The 19,546-nt window shown below is 45.3% G+C and overlaps 1 protein-coding gene across 1 annotated transcript; it reads right to left on the bottom strand.

Moving 5' to 3' along the window:
- Positions 1 to 410: 410 nt before the first annotated feature.
- On the bottom strand, positions 411 to 19,525 carry Ebpl (EBP like). Its single transcript, XM_034498240.2, has 4 exons — positions 19,291 to 19,525; positions 6,667 to 6,736; positions 1,764 to 1,902; positions 411 to 1,064 (listed from the first exon to the last, which is right to left on the bottom strand). Exons 1-4 carry the CDS (start codon positions 19,459 to 19,461, stop codon positions 824 to 826), a joined length of 621 nt encoding a protein of 206 aa, XP_034354131.1. The 5' UTR covers positions 19,462 to 19,525; the 3' UTR covers positions 411 to 823.
- Between the last annotated feature and the right edge of the window lie 21 nt (positions 19,526 to 19,546).

Below are 19,546 nucleotides of genomic sequence, written 5' to 3'. Positions count from 1 at the left end.
CACTTTGATTCTCTTCCTTCCTTCCTTCCTTCCTTCCTTCCTTCCTTCCTTCCTTCCTTCCTCCCTCCCTCCCTCTCCTTCCTTCTTTCCTTTCTTTCTGTCTTGTTTGCTTCTTTTCTTTCTTTCTCTCTCTCCCTTCCTTCCCTTCCCTTCCCTTCCCTTTCCTTCTCCTCCCCCCCTCTCTAATAGACATTGCAATATCACCCAGACTGGCCTCAAATCCATGACCCTCCTCAGCTTCCCAAGTACAAACGGACACCACTACTCCGGACACCACTACTGCTCTCTGTTGAGCACACAAATTTGAAACAGTATGAGTATATATAAACAGAACCAATTCCTTTTACTTCTAGGTTTATGTCACTAACCCCAAGAGACCACTGAGAAGAAGAAAAGCCGAAGCAAAAAGGTTTGTTTTTTGTTCTGTTTTATTTTGTTTTGGAGTAAAAATTTATCCTACTCCTTACAGTGTCCTGCTATACTCCCTTATTAACATGGCATAACAATTCTGCTAGCCATGATCGAGCGTCTAATTAAATATGATCTTTTTACAAGTGAAAACTTTGTCACCACCCCCTTGTAGTGTTAAGAGTACAACTCGGGGCCTTGTGAGTGCTAGGTAAACACAAGACTACTGAATCCCACCCCAAGTTCTTTCTTTATATTATCATTTAATCAAAGAGCTAAAACTAACAGCCAAGTTTGCCACCTTCCAGCCCATCTGTAATGGCTGCTTCAAAACACTGTGAAAAGGAAGCACAGATGGAATTCTGGTCAATTCTGACTCGGAAAGCGGGACATCAGAAAGGACTGCTCTGAGAATTCACTGATGCTTCTTCGCTAAATTGGCCTCTTGGTAATCTCTCTTCTTCAGTTCTGACCATGACTGCCACAGCAGCAGGCCTGGGATCAGAACCCACAGGCCATTAAAAAACACCAAATAGACCCAAAGGTAGAGCCAGCTGCTGGTGTTGAGGTTGGGGCTTCCGACAAGCCACTCGGGGAAGAAGGTCATCCAGCAGCCGTAGAGTTCACACACGCACAAGGCAATCTGTATGAAGTGCCTGTGGGGAGAAGACATGAAGTGAAACAGGCACGGCTTGGCACTCTGAATCATGGCATCTTTAGAGCAGCCTCAACAGCCTCGACTACAGATGTCTGTGGGCTCCAGTGTGGTGCTTCTTTAATGGGCCATGTCAGCCTAGACAGCGAAAACGCTATCTTTCCTTGGGGAAGCAACACTGCCCTATCCCAGCAGTGTTCTCAGGAGGACCTAGTGAGGTCACCTCCGACCCTCAAAGAGACCTGGGTATGAATCTTGTCACCAGTCAGCTTCATCTGTTGCAAAAGGTGACAACAATCCTTCCTCAAAAGGTACTGTGGAGAGTAAATGAAACACGTCAATCAAGGGTCTTCATTTCCTGTGCCCGACTCATCGTCAATCAGAGTTTGAGACGACACACATGCGAATTTGTAACGTGTCTGCAATTGTAGTCATGAAGCCAAAATAATGTTAAAGGAACCGAGAAAAATTAAGTGTTACTGCTAATCATCTTAAAAGTGGGAGCGAGTGAGCAGGGCCAGAGTGAGAGGGAGAAGAGAAGGGAGCACTCTTTCCCATCTGAGATTTCACCACAAAGGTTTACATCTTGTCTTGAAGTCTTCCGTAAAGCTTTGTCTTGTGGACAAATGTGCCTGCAACTACATCCAAATGTCACTTGGGCAGCTAATGTCCCCCTTCTTGCTGGTGGGAACAGACTTACCTGTAATATTTCTCTTTGACTATGGCATAAATGAGGACCAATGCCAGGAACCCATCCAGGACAACAGTCAGGAGTTCCAAAGACACAATGGTTGGATCAGAATATAGCCATCTTGTGTCAGCCTTGCCGTATTCTTTCCCTAAAGATAGAATATCATGCTTAGTCTTTCAACTGGCAAATATTCGTGTTAAGATTTTAGGCAGTGTGCAGACTAATGGGCTACATTATGACAGTTTCAGACAAGCACATGAGTGTGCCCTGTTCATGCTCACCCCTCCCTCACCCTCTCTGGTCCCTTTCTGATGAGTGTGCTCTGTTCACGCTCACCCCCCCTCACCCTCTCTGGTCCCACTTCCTACTGCTCTCTTTCTCCTCTAAGCTGCAATTTTCTGCTTTCCTGCAATACATAGTATATACCTTTTCATCTAGATTTACAGAGATGTGGTATTTGCCCATTTATTGATTGGATGATTTGGTTCTGACACTTCTTTTGAGTTCTTTTAAAATTCTGGTTATTGATCTTTGCTGGAAGTATGGTTGGTAAAGATTATCTTTCCTTCTGTGCTCTCCTTATTCTCTTACAGTAGAAATATTAAATCTTACACAATTCCACTTGCCAGTTCTATTATTTCCTGTGTTATTGGATGTGTTCAGAAAACCCTTGCCTGTGTCTTTATCTTGAGGTGTTGTCCCTAAAAGTCTCTCTAGCAGTTTAGCACTTCAAGACTTAAGTAAGGTTCTTGATCCATTTGGAGTTGGTTTTTATACAAGGCGCTCGGCATCCGGGAACTGAGTTATAAGTGACTGTGAACTGCCCAGTACAATTGCTGGGAACTGAACTCAGGTCCTCTGTAAGAGGAGCAAGGGCTCCTAACCACAAGCCATGCCTCCAAGCCATAATCATTTTGTTAATTTTCATGGGATGCTTCATGAATTTGCATGTGATCCTTGAAAGGTGGCCAGGCTAATCTCTGTATGGTTCCTATTTTAGTGTTAAGTGCTGCCAAAGTGAGTACCTGATTAATTTTTAAATGGTAAAAGTCATACAAGCTGATCTCAAACTCACATTCTGAGAGTAAAAGAGTGGGTATCTCTACCTCTCTCCCTTCAAGCATGTTACATGGAGAAGGTGTAACTGGTTAGAAATGAGCTCTGATGGCTGACTGGTCAGAGTGGTAGGAAGCTCTCATCTCACAGTGGCCAGAGACAGGATGCCTCGGGACTAGTGACTAAGGTCTCTCAAGAAAGGCTGTCTCTTATATTTTTGTTTGTGAGCCTTTAACGGCTGAGCCTCATCCTCATAGAAGCAGGAGGCGGGGATGGAGTAAGGGGATAACATCTGAAATGTAAATAAAATATCCAATTAAAAAATTAAAAAAGAAAAGGAGACAAAAAAGGCTGTCTTGAGGGAAAGGCCAAGAGGTGAAGAGTCTCTGTGTAAAGCCACACACAGCACTAGATTTTGGTAAGCCACTGCCATGTTCAGAAATAACTGCAGTAATTGGAAAGCAAGGCAGTATTGAAAAGAAAGAAATTCCCTAAACATAAATATATAAACAAGAGGTAAAATAAACCAATCGAGGTAGTCAAAGTCTAGGAAAGTCATTTACATAAAATGTCAATGCTTTAAGAGCGAAGAGATTAGTGAATGCTTAGACATTAAAAACAGAAAGCCCAAACCATAGTCTCTAGTCATTCTTTTTGATGATTACTTATTTTAGGTGTCTGGGTATTTTGCCTGCATTGTGTGTGCCCTGTGCATTCCTGGTGCCTGGTGATGGTCAGAAGGTGGCGAGGATCCCATGGGACTGGATTATAGATGGCTGTGACCCACTATGTGGTGCTAAGAATTGACCCAGATCCTCTAGAACAGTCAGTACCCATAATCACTGAGGCATCTCTCTCACCCCTTATCTAACAAGTATTTTTGAACATATGGGGGTGTCTCTGCTGGGCCTTGAGAATGTAGCCACTAAGCCATAAGGGCTGTCTGAAAGTGGCTCACACTAGGAAGGACAAAAGTGGTGCTTAGATTAAAAACAGACCCAGGAAGATGCCCTAATGATTCTTCACCCTCTTCACCCTGCTGAGTCAGGAAGGTGCCTGACTCTGGACCTGCCACTGTGATGTCCACCCTAGCACAGGGAGGCCACTAAGCAAGGACCTGTGAGGGCTGCATCTGGAAAGACAGTAAACCCCAGGGTCTTACTGGCAGGCTTGGTAGGAACAGAATGGGATGAGGCTGATCCCCTAAGAGAATGTGATGGACTCATCTGACAACTCTATGGCCCACTTCACAGGAGAAAGCACAGTGTCTGGTCTCCATGATCAAGAGGGCTGATGTCCAGTCCTCTTCTCTATGAAAATGTCGGGGCGCCTTCCAGGTTTACTGCACATCAACGTATGTAATTTTTAAATTTACTTATTGTTTTTACTGCCACTATTGTGGTTTGATCTGGGGACCAAACCTACTGCTTTCTGCAGGCTAGGCAAGCACTCGCCCGGTGAGCTATAACCCCAGTCCTTTGTGTTTTTTGAGATAGTGTTACTATGTAGCCCAGACTGACCTCCAACTAGCAATCCTCCTGCCTTACCCTCCTAAGTGTTGTGATTAGAGGTATGTACCACCAGGCTTGCCGGCAAACAAAACACTGGATCCTGAGTTCAGCCTTACATCATAGGGGATGACTGGGTAAAGAATGGGTGCTCCAGAGCAGAACAGATGCAATGGTCCCAGGCCAGAAAACACAATGTCTGGATCTAGAGGTCCATGAGATGGGGCCTGAGGCCCCGCCGTCCAGACCTGGTACAGGAGCCTCTGGTGTGACCTTGGCTGCTGAACTCTACCTGCTGCCCAGTTTGCTGTGCCTGAACATCTAAGGGTTAAAAAGCATGATAATGCGATCAGTTCCATCTATTTTATGATTCACAACTGCAGGAGGCAGAGGTTCAGAGGGAAAGGAGGCAAGGCCACGGCAGAAGGAGGCTTCCTTAGCCCCACCACTGCTGCCTGCATGGTAGCCATGCAGGAGGGAGGAGGGTATCCCACAGCCTGAAGCCAAGGCCAGGATGTGGCCAGAACCCTCTGGAGAAGCAAGTGCTCTTGAGCATTTGCTGTCATAATACAGGGCAGTTCACCTAAAGGCAGTGATAGAAAGGCCCCTCAGCATCGTCTTTTCATGGACTTGGGCCACACCTGGGCTGTTCCCTTCCACTGATGCCCAGGCAGGGTGACCAGGGTGGGAGCTGCAGTATGGCTTCCGACAAAGGGGACCATAGAACACACAAGGAAGGTAGTGACTCAGACTGGGTCTTCGAGCCTCGAGACTTTCCAGCCAACCTGAAGGGAAGTTTAATACAGACATCCCCCACTATAGTAGGAAGACTCTGGCCAAAGGGGCTTGGATCCCTGCCTGCCCACAGCACAGGACTGGAGGGCCCAAAGATGACACATTTTGTTTTCGGAAGTAATGACTGAACTGAGACAGTTCAATTCTTCAGACATTTTCTAACGCTGACATGAATAAGAGTGTCCACACAGACCTTGGTGTGAGCATGTGATTTCAGGACTTGATGAAAATACCACAGGGCTGGGGTGACATGGAAAAGGAACACAGTGCATGCTTAACAACACAAGCAAGGTCCTAGCTCCATCCTCAGTACTAAAAGATAAGATAATAAAATAATATCATAAATTAGGACTGGCAAGATGGCTCAGCTGGTATGGGTGCCTGTCACCAAGCCTGGCAACCAAACCTGTCCTCTGTCCTTCACGGGCATGCACACATGCACACGAACACATACACAGAGAGAATGAATAAATAAAAATTAAAGTCATAAAAGAAATAAGAACATAAAACACACACCCACATATACTTGCATATACCACACACCTAGACACTCAATAAATAAATCAAGATAAAATAAAAGCAGAGTGAAATAATAAAATTAGGACAAAGGAGGACACACAGCACACAGTGCAGAATTTCAGATCCCAAACCTGAAGGGAGTGACAGAGATGCTGGTGTCTGGCTCACTGACTTAGCCATATCAGTCAGTACAGAACACGCTGGGAAGTCAGTGTTAACTGAGGAAACGCTGGTCCATTTACATTCAGTGTTAAGAAAATGGGGAAACTACTTGATAGCTCTACAGGGCAGGAGGAATTTAGAGAATTATCTAGAAAAAGACGGGTATAAGGATACAATCAAAAGTCAATTGTGGGCTGGAGAAATGGCTCAGAAATTAAGAGTGTATGTCCTTCTTTCAGACCTGAGTTTAGCTACCAGAATCCACATTGGGCAGCTCACGACTACATGTAACTCCAACTCCAGCAGAGCTGACACCCCCATCTGGCCTCTGAGGATACTGCCCATAAGCACAAACCCACACTGAGTAAGAATCGATTTTTTAAAAATAAATTTATATAAAAATATATAGGGGAAGCACCCAGTTTAAACACTGCAGGCCTTTTGATGTTCTTTCTTTGTTTTACAGTGCTGCACGGGGGGGGGGGAGGGGGATGTCACACGTGTCAGGCAAGCACTTCACCACTGAGCCACACCCGGCTGTATACACGTTGTTTAATATATAGCTTTGCTGAGATGTAATTCACATGGCACACAATCCCAATTTTAGTACATTCACAGATTTGAATAGACACAATCTAAGCAAGAACATTTCAAAGAGAAAGCCACACCCACCAGCAGTCATCCCCTGTCCCACTCATCCCCAGCCCCAAGCAACCACTAATTTGTTATCCATCTCTAAAGATTCACCTCTTCTGGACAGGACCTGTAAATGGAATCATACAATATGTGATGTAGACATTCAGTCAACTGACAGCCATCCTTGCCATTAATCTCCTCAGACATTTCAAATGCAAATGTTTTTAATTACTTACATAAAGATGCAATCAAGCCTTGGGAATCTGCAACACGTCCTACTATAGACATGTAGACAAAAGCGCCTTCCTAGAGAGAAGAAAAGGGCCTGTTTAGCCTCGCCACCACAGGGTGGCACAGCAGACATACATAGCAGGGTATGGCAGCAGCCCTCCTCCCCTCTGTAAGCTGTCCACATTTTGGCCAGTGGCCTGGAGGACCACATCATCTCTGGAGGCTACCCAGATTGGGAAATGAACGTGGCCAAACCTTATAATAAGTGTACTTTTTAATGACTGGCATTATAAAATCAGAGGTATGTTCTTATGTAAGAAAGACAAGTCAAAATTTTACACAAGGAGAGTGCTTGACTGTTGTACAGAAAAAAAAATTAGTTCTAGGTTATTCTAAAAATCTTAAATCTTGAAGAAGAATCTCACAGCAGTTTATTCTTTTAACTGTAAAAATAAAACACATGTGGCCGACAAATGTCTAAGGCAGGGTTGAGGCCCCTCCTATGCTACATAAGGGCAAATGCAGGGAGGCTTTGAACAGGTACAGGCTTTCTTTTGACGTTTAGTGATAGCATGTCTGCAGGTATCTTAGTATTCCCTCATCATGGAAGCCTTTCTTTGCCCAAGTTTCCAGAAATCAAACAGCTAGAACGCACTGGTGTATCTGATGTGATGTTGGTTGCCCTGACTAAGTTTTCCTGCAGCTTTTCCTCCTCTGACATTTATGCTCTTGGTACCCTGTTTCGTCACTTTTATTCGTGTATACATACCCCATCCCAGTTCTCCCATCAGTAAATCTGGGCTTACTCTATTTCATACAACAATGCATCTTTTCTTGTGCAGAAACCTCACTTATTTTTTTTTCCTATATAAAAACATGTCTCTGATTTTATAATGCCAGTTGTTGAAAAAAAATCATTTATTAGATATAGGTATAGCATTCTTCCATTAATTAACCAAATGTGCGACTTCAGTAAGGGAGTGAAAGTGTCTGCCCACCCATTCATCTGTGTACTGTAGGCTCCTTCTAAGAACACAAGAGCCTTCCACTCCCATACTCTCCTTACAGCTCCCAAAGGCCAACTCCTGTCCATTTTGCTTGCTAACATGGATGACAATACACACAGATTACATTCTCATCCTGGTTCTGTAAGCATATTTGCCTTCTCTATTTTCTGTCAGTGGATTCTAAAACCAGAAAAGCCACCCAAGAGCCATTCCTACTCTGCTTGTAGTGGTAGTATTCACTGCAGTGGACCACAGATGGTTTTTCTTTACTAATCCAGCATCTTACCTATGTGTCACTAAGTGCTAAAGTTATAGGTGGAGGATCCTTCCCTACTTGAGTGGCTCAAGATCATGCTGCATTAGTTTGCTTTGTACGTGGGCCAGGACTTGCCTATGAGAGGCTTCTGTTCATCCCACAGTGATTGCCTTTCTCTGACTTTCATGCTCTCTCTTGAGTGTCATTCAGTTCTTTCTCTACTCTAACGTCTGTTAACATGGGCTTGGAAGGAAGCTGGTTTATGCTTTTTCCATGGCATTCTTTTTGGACCACCTGATTAGTAAGTGTGCTTTGTCCACGTCGATCTAAAATGCATTTTCTTCATTGGAGATTTAGACCAGGCATGGCAGCAAATACTTGTACATAGTTTAATGCCAGTGTGGGCTATACTGTGAATTATAGGCCAGCCACCCCTCACCACACACACACACACACACACACACACACATACACACACACACACACACACACACACACACACACACACGTAAAACTGAGAGGCCTATGATTAGAGGGCTAGCTGAGTGAGGTAGTGAATGTATTAGGGCAGTGGTTCTCAACCTGTGGGGCATGACACCTGGGGGGGGGGGCGGGTCAGATAAACCTTTAGGCCACCCTGGGATACACAAGATCTTATCTCAAATAACTGAAGATTATCAGACTGCATCAACACCTACACCCAAGTTGTGATAACACACTGTCATCTCTTGAAGCTGCCACTGAGGCCAAGGGAAACACCTGAGGAGGCTGCTTCTGCCAGAAATGTCTCTTCTTGCTAGATAACATCTGTTGTTTTTACTGCTGCTGCTGTTTTAGAATAGTCATTTTGTGGGTGTAAAGTGGTATCTTGCAGATTTTGACTCATAACTACGTAATGATGGGTAATGCTGAGCCTCTCTGCATGTGCGGTTGACCATCTGGGTATCTCCTTCACCGGGATGTCTATCCTTTGCCCATCTTTGAATCTTGCAACTTTGTTAAGAATGCAAACGTTTAAAAATACACATATCACTGCTTGGTACTTAGTCAGCTTTCTGTTCCTATAACAAAATAGACTGGGTACTATATAGAGAAGGTTTATTTAGCTCACAATCAGTTTTGAAGTTCCAAGAGCACCACTTGGCTCTGGTACAGCCTTCTGACTACAGCTCAGCCCAGCAGTTGGTTTTCTGGTGGCGCATGGATGAAGTGGAAAGTTCACACAGTGAGACAGGAAGCCAGAGAGGCAGGAGCCAGGGTGTTCTTTTAAAGCAACTTCACAATCCTGATAGCATTAGATCTTTCTAAGCACCTCTTCACTGAATGTCTTGAAACCAAATAGCAAGGCTAAGGGCTGGCAACCCTTCGCTGCAACCACACACCTGGTTCCCAATCACCGGCCAGCTTTTCATTACCACAGCAGAACATCTCAGAAGGGCTAATTTCAGAGGGAAAAAAAGTATTCAGCTCAGCAATTCAGTGGGTGAGAGTCTAGAAGACTTGGCGTCTGGTGGATGGAAAGCAGTGGAGGGCATGTGGAGAGAGAGTCGCATCTCAAACCCGGCCTGGTCTTTTTACAGCAATGCTCTTGTGAGAGCTGTCACAGGGTCCCATGAGGGATTCCATATCCCATGATGACCCAAGAACTTCCCATTTGTTGTCTCCTCTTCCGGACGGTATCTCTGGAAGGTTCTGTGACTTGAGCCTGGCCTGCTCTGACCATGAAAGAACTTGGGAGAAACACAAATGACTAGACCCAGGCCCACTGCAGAGGCTATACTAATACACACATACCCTCCCCAACCACAAACTCAGCAAGACACAGGAGGCAGAATCTGGTCACAGAACGAGAGCAGGGACCCTGGTTCTAAAGATTCCCAGGGGATCCTGAACCAAGAGTACTCTAACTACACAGTAACTACATCAAAAGCCATCTAATTAACTGTTATTTTACTTTTAAGTTATTTTAGGCTCTGAAGCATGACGTTGACATGGACATTTTCATAATCAACAAAGTCGGTTACTAGCTTCAGAAGTCTTCTGCAATATCATATGGTCCATATCCACTGTAACAGATTAATATCCAGAGTATATGAAGAATTAAAAAAAAATAACCAAAAAGAGTACCCACAATTTTAACACCAAAGGAGCAAGTCAATGAATCAGTCAGGAAGTGGACAGACGATGTGACCGTCTCTCACAGAAAGTACAAAGGGCCGTAAGCATGTGAAGAAATCTCCAGAACTTTCTGCAATCAGGAGTAAGTAGATCCAAACTACAATGAGACTCTATATTACATCAGTTTTGAAAGCTAGCTGTGGTGGCTTGTATATGTTTGGCCAAGGGATCGGCACTATTAGGGGTGTGGCCTTGTTAGAGTAAGTGTGACCTGGTTGGAGGAAGTGTGTCATAGGGGGTGGGCTTTGAGACCCTCCTCCCAGCTGCCTGAAATACAATTTCCTCCTGGCTAAGTTCTGAACAAGATGTAGAACTCTCAGCTCCTCCAGCACCATGCCTGCCTGGACACTGCCATGTTTCCTTCCACGATGGACTACCCTCAGAACCAGTAAGCCAGCCCTGATTAAATGTTGTCCTTCATAAGAGTTGCCTTGGTCATGGTGTCTGCTCACAGCAGTAAAACCCTAACTAAGACACTAGCATACTAAAAATAAGGCCTTGAGAGATGCTCACTGGTTAAGGGAACTAGCTGCTCTCCCAGAGGTCCTGAGTTCAGTTACCAACAAGCACATGGTGGCTCACAATCATCTATTACGGGACCTGATGCCCTCTCTTGGTGTGCAAGCATGCATGCAGAAAAAGCACCCATATACATAAAATAAATAAAAAAAATACAAAACATGGCTGGGCGTGGTGGTGGCACACACACCATTAATCTCAGTTCCTAGGAGGCTGAGGCAAGAGGATCTCCAATTCTAGGCCAGTCCGAGCTACATAATGAGACCCTGTCTCAGAAATCAGGTTGACAAAATGACTTATCAGGTCAAGGCACTTCCTGAACAAGCCACATAGAGATGAAAGAGAAACAAGTGCACAAAGTTGTCCTCAGACTTCCATGGAAGAGCCGCAGTTCATACTCATACATATACACAAATGGTAATAGCAATGAACAATCCGAATGAAGACCTAGTACTGTAGAAACTTCTTACAACACACAGATACACGAAAGCAATGTAAACAGAGCCAACATCTCAGGGGAAGGACAACACCCAGTTAGACATCAGGTGCTACCAAGTAAAATATCCCCAGTAATAGGATTGGGCATCTTTTTGAGTCACTGGCCAAAGGGGACCCACAGACGACCCCCAAACTCTACAGGTTACTGCCAGTGCTGTCGGTTACAATCCACAGCCTTACAGTAAGGCCTTGTTGCGGGAGAGACCACATACGTATGGCACAGAACATGAAGAAATCTAGCTGGTGTTCAACGGGAAGCTTCACTCTACTGGCTATTGTCCATAGTGCTAGAAGGTGCCATGTACACTACGGAAAGAAAAAGTAATCATCAATCTGAATGGATATCATCAATGAGACCAGCGAGAAAGAACAGCAAGTTGGGTGGGTGCAGATGAGGGCTGGAGGGTATGGGAGGAGGAGGTGGAGGATAGGAAAGAATATTTTTAAATTATAGTGTATGAAATTCCCAAAGGGAGAAAAAATAGAAGCCAAACCAAAACCTATTACCCAAGCCCACAGCATCCCGCACCATTTAGTCCTGCAAACCTGACTGGGACAGTGAGGGAATGAAGAAAGGACAGACACACGGACACACACATTCAGGAGTATAATGCTTTCTGTACATGCTGTCAGCATTCACACAGGGACCACAGGGAGGCTGTGCTAGCTCCCTGAGCCTGACCCAGGGAAGGCTTTGCCATTCCCATGGGTCTGAGGCATGGAGTCCCTGACACAGCCATGTCAACAGTACACATTCACACATGGCTTCTTCTACTCCCACACATGACCGTACGGTAAACGGCCATGGGAGTGTTCATGCTGCTGTCTCTCGCTGTAGATGGCAGAAGCTGGGCAAGGTTTTCTCTGCTGTCTAATGAGGTCTCCAGAAGGTTACCAAGACCTGTATTTCAAGTTTCCCTATTTAAAAAAATAATAATAAAAGGTTCTGGATATCAAGATATTTGGCCTGAAAAATTGGATATTTCCTAATTGCAAGGTTAAAACAGGAGTGAACTAATTCCATCTAACTGAGCAGCTAGTGAAGTCTCTTTAAAAAGAACCATGTACCATGGCAGAGGAAGTTAATAAAACCCCATCTCACTTGTCTCTTTAGGTATTCCAAACCTGTAAATTTTAACAGGGTATTTTATAGATTTCTAGAAAATTTTGCCTGGCAAAGCAACTGGGATTAAATAGCACACAGGAAATGACACGTGGACTCATTTATTTAGCAGGACAAAAAGGGCTTTACAGAAATTTTTTTAAAAACACATACACAATGAGGCTAATTTGTATGTAAACGTATTTTGGAGTTTTAGCTTTAACAGTATTTGAATGAAGACTCAGAAAACAATGTGGTACTGAGAATTGAGTGGAGACTGAAGTGGGTGGGGTGAGAGTGGACCCTCATGTGACTGTATGTGACATTAGTAATTCACGATCCGACCAATGGGTCTCAGCCTAATCAGTCATGCTAAGCCTGTACCACTGTTTACAGGAGGACTGGCTGCTGCAGCCCCCTCCCCAGGCTCAAGTCCGCTACCACTCTTTACTGACACGATCACTCTGCTTTGATGTAGTCTTTCCCAGCCTCAGCAGACAGACATCACCTGACATTAACCAGTGGCTAGTGATGGCCTTGGAGTCAATCACACTAGTTGCGTTGTACCCGTGACACTCAGCTTAGTGCTGGATTTAGGACGTGAGAACATCTGTCCTGTTGAGGCAATCCTCATTTCTGCTGAGACAGCTGTTCTTCGGTTAAGGACTAGAGGGGAAGCCTGGGAGCTTGCTGTGAGAGGACATGGAGCTTAGGCTATGTGGTACAGGAACAGAACATAAAGGTTGGAGGGGAATTGGTGTGGGACGCAGACAGAGGGGACTGCAATCTTTGAGGCTGGGGAAGTGCCAGGTACCCTATGTCCTCGAAGCAAGAACCCTGGAGCTGGGAATCATCTGGGAGTTTAAACAAGTGCAGAATCTCAGCCAATCCCAGGGTGACCTACATGCATGGCCAAGTTTGAGAAACACTACTTGGAATCACTGGTATTTGATCCTCATAATTGTTTGCTGTTGTTTAGAGGGAGGGTTTCAATTTGTGGCTGGGGCTAGCCTCCAACTCAAAATCCTCCTGTCTCAGTCACGCACTAAGATTTTAAGTGCTAGCCCCTTCCCTCCTGGGTTTCCAGCAACCCTCTGAGGAGAACAGCTATTTCCAGGTTTTATGGATGTGCTAGTTAGCTTCCCCTGTCTCCATGACAAAGCCAGTAGGGAAGGAGTTTCAGTTGAGGAGCTGCCCAGACCAGATTGGCCTGTAGCCATGACCCTAAGGGATTCTCTGGATTGATGATGCAGGAGAGCACAGCTTACTAGAAAGCTAGCCCACAATGTGCCAGTGTGTGGGCTAGCAAGGCAGCCTTCCACATGGTTGCTGCCTGCCATCCCTCCACAAGGACGGTGGCCTGAGGGCAAAAGGTGAAATAAGCCCTTTCCTTCCCTTCTGCTTTTGGTCAGAGTACAACAGCAACAGAAGGCAAGCTAGGGCAATAGATAAGGAGACCGAGAGCAGTAGTTTCCACCCCCCTTATCTTCTTCATCACAGGAAGTGTTTGCTGTGGGAGGGTCCTGCCTGTGGCTTCCTAATAGCAGAGGGTAGCTCGGGGATTCCAGTGTACGTCTGTTGTACCCATGCCTCATATTCTTCCTTTCACCCCCAGAGCCTGCCTACTCAAATGATGAAAGAACGGTTAGCTGGGTTTCATTCATTCATTCATTCATTCAAGACAGGGTCTCACTATGTAGCTCTGGCTGTCCATTCTGTAGACAAGGCTGCCCTTGACCTCTCAGAGATCCACCTGCCTCTGCCTTCCAAGCGCTGGGTCTAAAGGTGTGTGCCACCATATCCAGCCAACCCCATGTTAGCCAGACACCGTGTCTAAAAGCAAAGCCACAGGGATTCCATTGTGCTTGCTTTGTTGCTGGTTTGGGGCTTAATTTTTTGGTTGGTTGGTTGATTGATTGGTTGGTTGATTTCTGGTGTGAGGCTGTGGTTCCTAGGAATGTCGGAAGCTACACCTATAAAGTCTCACCAACGTGACTACCTAAACATGAGCTGAATAAATAGAAGGGCTTGCTGAAGTAGGTGAGGGAAAGCCCACACCACCTCAACCTCACACAAAACGCAGGCAACTAAGGAACGCTGAGAGGGAGAGAAATCATCTTCTTCAGGGGGACACAGCAATTGGTTATCTAATGCCAAATGGTCAGCCTTAAACCATACACACAGGTAAAGGCTTTTAGTTACGTGTGTCTGTGTGTGCGGATATGCATGTAACAACTGTTAATGCACAAAGACATCATGCGTTTGAGAGGGAGTAAGGAGAAATATAAGGGATAGCTTCCTGGGGGAAAAGAGAAGGTGGAAACGATGTAACCATAACCCCCAAAACAAAGGAAATGATAAAAAACTGGTCATTGTTACATTATCTTTTATGTGCATGGATTTTTGCCTGTATCTGTGTCTGTATACTGTGTGCCTGGTATACAGAATGGCCAAAAGAGGGCATCAAGTCCTTTGAAACTGGATTTAAAAATGGTTATGAGCTGCCATGTGGAATCAAACCTGGGTCTTTTGCAAGAGCAACAAGTGCTCTTCACTGCTGCGCCATCTTTCTAGCCTGTTTGTTTTTGCAGAGACAGGGTCTCATGTAGCCTAGAGTGGCCTCAAATTTGCTATGGAGTTGAGGGAGTTGAGGATGGCCTTGAACCCATGTTACAGCATTCAGTGGCAGAGGCAAGCAGATTCCTGTGAGTTCAAGGCCAGCCTGCTCTACATAGCAAATTCTAAGTCAGCCAAGACTACAAAGTGAGACCCTGTCTCAATTTAAAAAAAAAAAGAAAAAGAAAAGATTTTATGTTAATGGAAGCAAAAACATTTAAATGAATTTAAAATTTTTAGTCAAGGGGGAAAGAAAATCCAGCTCAGGGGTCCGAGAGAGCCATCCATGCAGACGCCCTCTGCTGCGTGGGTCTAAGTATCATGGCAGCCAGAGTGAAAACAGAAACATTCATGTTTTTGCTGTCAGGAGAAAGTATAAACTATTTTGGAGGGAGAAACTAATATTCTCTTGGCATCTGAAGTGCCAAATATTTGTACACATAAAAGGACAGCATTCTGACACTCAGCCACAGACAACCATTGCTCTTGATAGGTGACATTCATGATGTTGGAGACAAGTGAATTCTAGTCAAAGGGCTCCTAATCTAGACAATCAAAATGGGCAGAATCACTGAGTACTCGCCTCAGGGCTGACAACTTAACAGCTGGGCTTTATAGCCAAAGCCTCACACCCACGAGTCATTTACTAAACCTCGGATCAAAGGAGACAAAGGTGACAGTACCAGGGAACTGCAGGGAAGATGGAGACCAGAGAGACTGAGTAAAAAGGCAGCTGAGGAAGCCAATGATTTATCAGTGGGTAAAGAAAGACATTTTAGGCCAAAGAGTCAGAGATTAACATTCTAGCAGCATAAGGTGAGAGACAGCTGATGTTGGTAGCTGGGAAGAGATTAACACCTAACACACAGACAAACCTTAAGGGGCATGCACGCTGCAAAGGAAACCCAGGCTCCCCGAGACAACTGTCTATCCTGAAGAACAAGGCTAACCAGAGCACTGCAGGAACATGTATGCTAGTAACAAAACCCACAGAGGCTCATCAAAGGACAAGAGGCCAGATTCGAGTCAGTCCCCAGGGTAACAAGGTACACAAAAGGCCCAAATTCTGACACTCAACCAGCAGACAGCTATTGTTGTTGCTAGGTGATACTTCTCCTCATCCTCTCCACCCACTTCCCTTCCTGCTCACACTTCCTAACATCACCAGACTCAGCTCTTTCCTGTTTGAACCTGCTTCTTGCTCTCCCACACTCCTCCTCCTACCACAACTCTGCTGCTCTGTTCTCCACCAGCCTGCTTTTCCTTCTGCTGCTTCTTACACTCACCCCTTGTGATGCTTTGTATATGCTCGGCTGAGGGGGTGGCACTGTATGGGGGTGTGGCCTTGTTGGAGTAGGTGTGTCACCATGGGCGTGAACTTTAAGACCCTAGTCCTAGATACCTGGAAGTCAGTAAAGATGTAGGATTCTCAGCTCCTCCTGCACTATGCCTGCTTGGATGCTGCCATGTTCCCACCTTGATGATAATGGGCTGAACCTGTGAACCTGTAGCTAGTCCCAATTAAATGTTGTCCTTTATAAGACTTGCCATGGTCATGGTGTCTGCTCACAGCAGTAAAATTCTAAGACAACCCTCAACCTCACACTCACCCCTTACCCCACACTCACCCCTTACCCCACACTCACCCCAACCCGACACTCACCCTTAATCCCACACTCACTCCTCAATCCCACACTTACCCCTCAATCCCACACTCAACACTTACACAGTCCAGGTCATGCTGACAATTAAGACCTGTCCACCAGCACACATCAATCTTCCCGAATCAACTGACAGTCAGGACAATTCCACACATTCATGCCCAGAGGCTCCTCTCCCGCGTGATTCTAGGCTTTATGATGGTGCACATTCTTACTAACAGAGTCTCTACCTATCTTTGGCTGGCCTAGAACTCACTATGTAGATCACTCTTGCCTTGAACTTGTGGCAAACATCCTGCACCTGACTCCCCAGTGCTGGGGTCCCGGGCATATACTACCACATCTGGTTTTTATGGGGCGCTGAAGATGATCTCGGGACTTCAAGCATGACAGTCAATCATCCTCCCAAGTCTCTAATTTGCCAGAATTTCATGGCACAGGTGCAATTAAAGCACAGAAAATCAGTGGCCACAGTGGGGAACACCCAGCAAGATCTGTCTGCAGATTCTTCTTGGCTTCTGTTCCTGAGATGGAGGCCGGACCAGTATAATGGTCAGCTCCAAGAACGATGCAGGGCAAGAGTGTGTGTGTTCACTCTGCTTCTATGACCCACCTTGGAGAAGAGAACTTCTAGTCTCTAATGCCTGACTTGAAGAATGTAGAAGGTGCAGAGGTTCAGAGAGACTTTGCTTCTGGGGCCTCAGGATCCCACCATTATAATTTCTTCTCTTTGCTATCTATGGTGGTTTGAATATGCTCAACCCAGGGAGTGGCACTATTAGGAGGTGTGGCCTTGTTGGAGAAAGGCGGGGGTGGGCTCTGAGACCCTCCCCAAGCCAGTCTGCTCCTGGCTTCCTTTGGATGAAGTTGTAGAACTCCTAGCTCCTGCCTGGATGCAGATTCCTGGATGAGATTCCTGCCTTGATGATAATGGACTGAACCTGTAAGCCAGCCCCAGCTAAATGTTGACCTTTATTAGAGTTCTTGGTCATGGTGTCTCTTCACGGCAGTCAAACTCTGGCTAAGACACCATCTTTACTTTTATTGCACTCAAGTTGTTCCCAAGCTGTTTGGGGGAACAGATACACACACTATACCTGTTTTACTGCCTTTGCTCTCTGGGGGATTATGTGTACTCAAGTGGTTGCTTAAAAATCAATTCTTTAAACAAAGGCTTTGAGGGAAATAACTTACACATTAACTATTAGGAAACAAGAAATCTCATCTTTGTGTAAACACTTGGCACGGCACTCATTTAACTGGCAATACTCAGAACTAAATGATGGCCCAACACTGTGTTTTCTTTGTAAGATTATGGAAATTAGCTGCAGGTCTGTTCAGACATAGAGTAGGTCAGATTTTGTCCAAAAAAAAGTATTTAAGATTATATTTTTAAAAACTGGGAGGGGGTAAGACAACAGAAATAGCTGCTGCACTAGCTATTTCTCAAGTGGAGTGAGGGACTACAGAGATGGCTCAGTGGATAAAGGCCTTTCTGCCATATCCAACGACCTGAGTTTGATCCTCAGATCCCAACAGTGAGAAGGACAGAGCTGACTCTGACTCTGTCGACTGCTCCCCATATGCAATGCTATGACAGCTGCATGCCTCCCGACCTCTGCCAACAAGTAAATTAAAAACAAATTATTCACTTTATTTTAGGTGAATTTGATTGCCAGGTTATGTTTAATCTTGACCATCAACTATCAATTTGATGGGATCTATGATCACCATGGAAACACTTCCCTGTCAGGGATTTTCTATAACAGGTTATGAGGTGAAAAGACCCCTGATACATGTGAGTGGTACCTACCATTCCTGGGCTTGGGACTTCCTGACTTCAGACCCTCTGCGGGGGAGCTGCCTCCTGCTCTTAACCACACCTTCCCCACCACAATAGAATATGACCCCTAACTGCCAGTCAAAACAAACCTTTCCTTCCTTAAATTTCCTCTGTCAGGATTTTATTGCAGCAACAATACAAGCAACTAAACAGAAATCTGGTAAACCTGACCATGAGGTTCCTGGGCCTTTGGAAAACTGAGTTGTAAGAATGTGAACAGCTTGAAACTTTGGGCTAGAAAAGGTCTATAATGTTCTAAGAAAAGTTTGACAGGACAGTCTGGTAAAAGTCTGGAAGATAAGGTTACTGAGAGAAATGAAGGCAGTGGAAACCTGGGTCATGAGATTCCAGAGGGGAAGAAGACCTCTACTGCAAACTGGGCTAGAGGCCATTCAGGTTGTAGCCTGGCATAGAATCTGGCTGCATTCTGCCTGTATCTTGAGTACATTAAATCAGAAATGCATAGACTAAAGAAGATTGAGCAACAGATTATTGGATAATAAATAGGCAGTTGAATAAATCAAGGGACGTTTAAAAAAAATCTCAGAATTATAATACCCAAATTAATAAAATTAGGAATAAAAAGAAAGATAATAGGTATCAAAGAAATTCAGAAAACTATAAGGATATAGTGTAAAAACCTAGATTCTACAAAATTAGGAAACCTACAAGAAATGGGTTTCTAGATATGTCTGACTTACAAAAGTTAAATCAAGTTTAGAGGGAGGAAGAGAAATTCCTCTATCAATTCTAAGTTTGATTCTCAATTCTCAATTCGTTTGATAGACCAGGCAGCAACTGAGGAGTCAGTTTGAACTGGAGGATCCATCAAGGCCAAAGGCTGCACCATCCGACCGCCAGAGACATCAGGGCTGCGGGGTGGGGGTGGGGATCCCATCCCTCCTCACTTGGGCAGAGCCCAAGGCCGGCGGAGATGCACGACACTTACCAGCACGAAGTGTACCAGTGAGTCGTAGCAGAGCCAGGCGAGCACCCAACGCTCCACCGCGCTCCGCCCGCGACCCAGGAGCAGGCCTAGCGTGCACCCCACAGCGAGCAGCGCTGAGCACAACAGCAATGAGGAGCCGGCCGCTGGGCTCAGCGCCCAATGCTCGCCCATGGCTCCACAGGACACCCAAGGCGAGCGGGAAGCTGGCGAGCTATCTCGTGGGCGGAGCTTCTCATGGGCGGGGCTCCAAGGGGCC

The sequence above is a fragment of the Arvicanthis niloticus genome, chromosome 3 (assembly GCF_011762505.2).
Source record: "Arvicanthis niloticus isolate mArvNil1 chromosome 3, mArvNil1.pat.X, whole genome shotgun sequence".
NCBI classification, from domain to species: Eukaryota; Metazoa; Chordata; class Mammalia; order Rodentia; family Muridae; genus Arvicanthis; species Arvicanthis niloticus.
The sequence above is the reverse complement of the archived record's forward strand: the minus strand, read 5'-3'. Positions and strand labels throughout refer to the sequence as shown.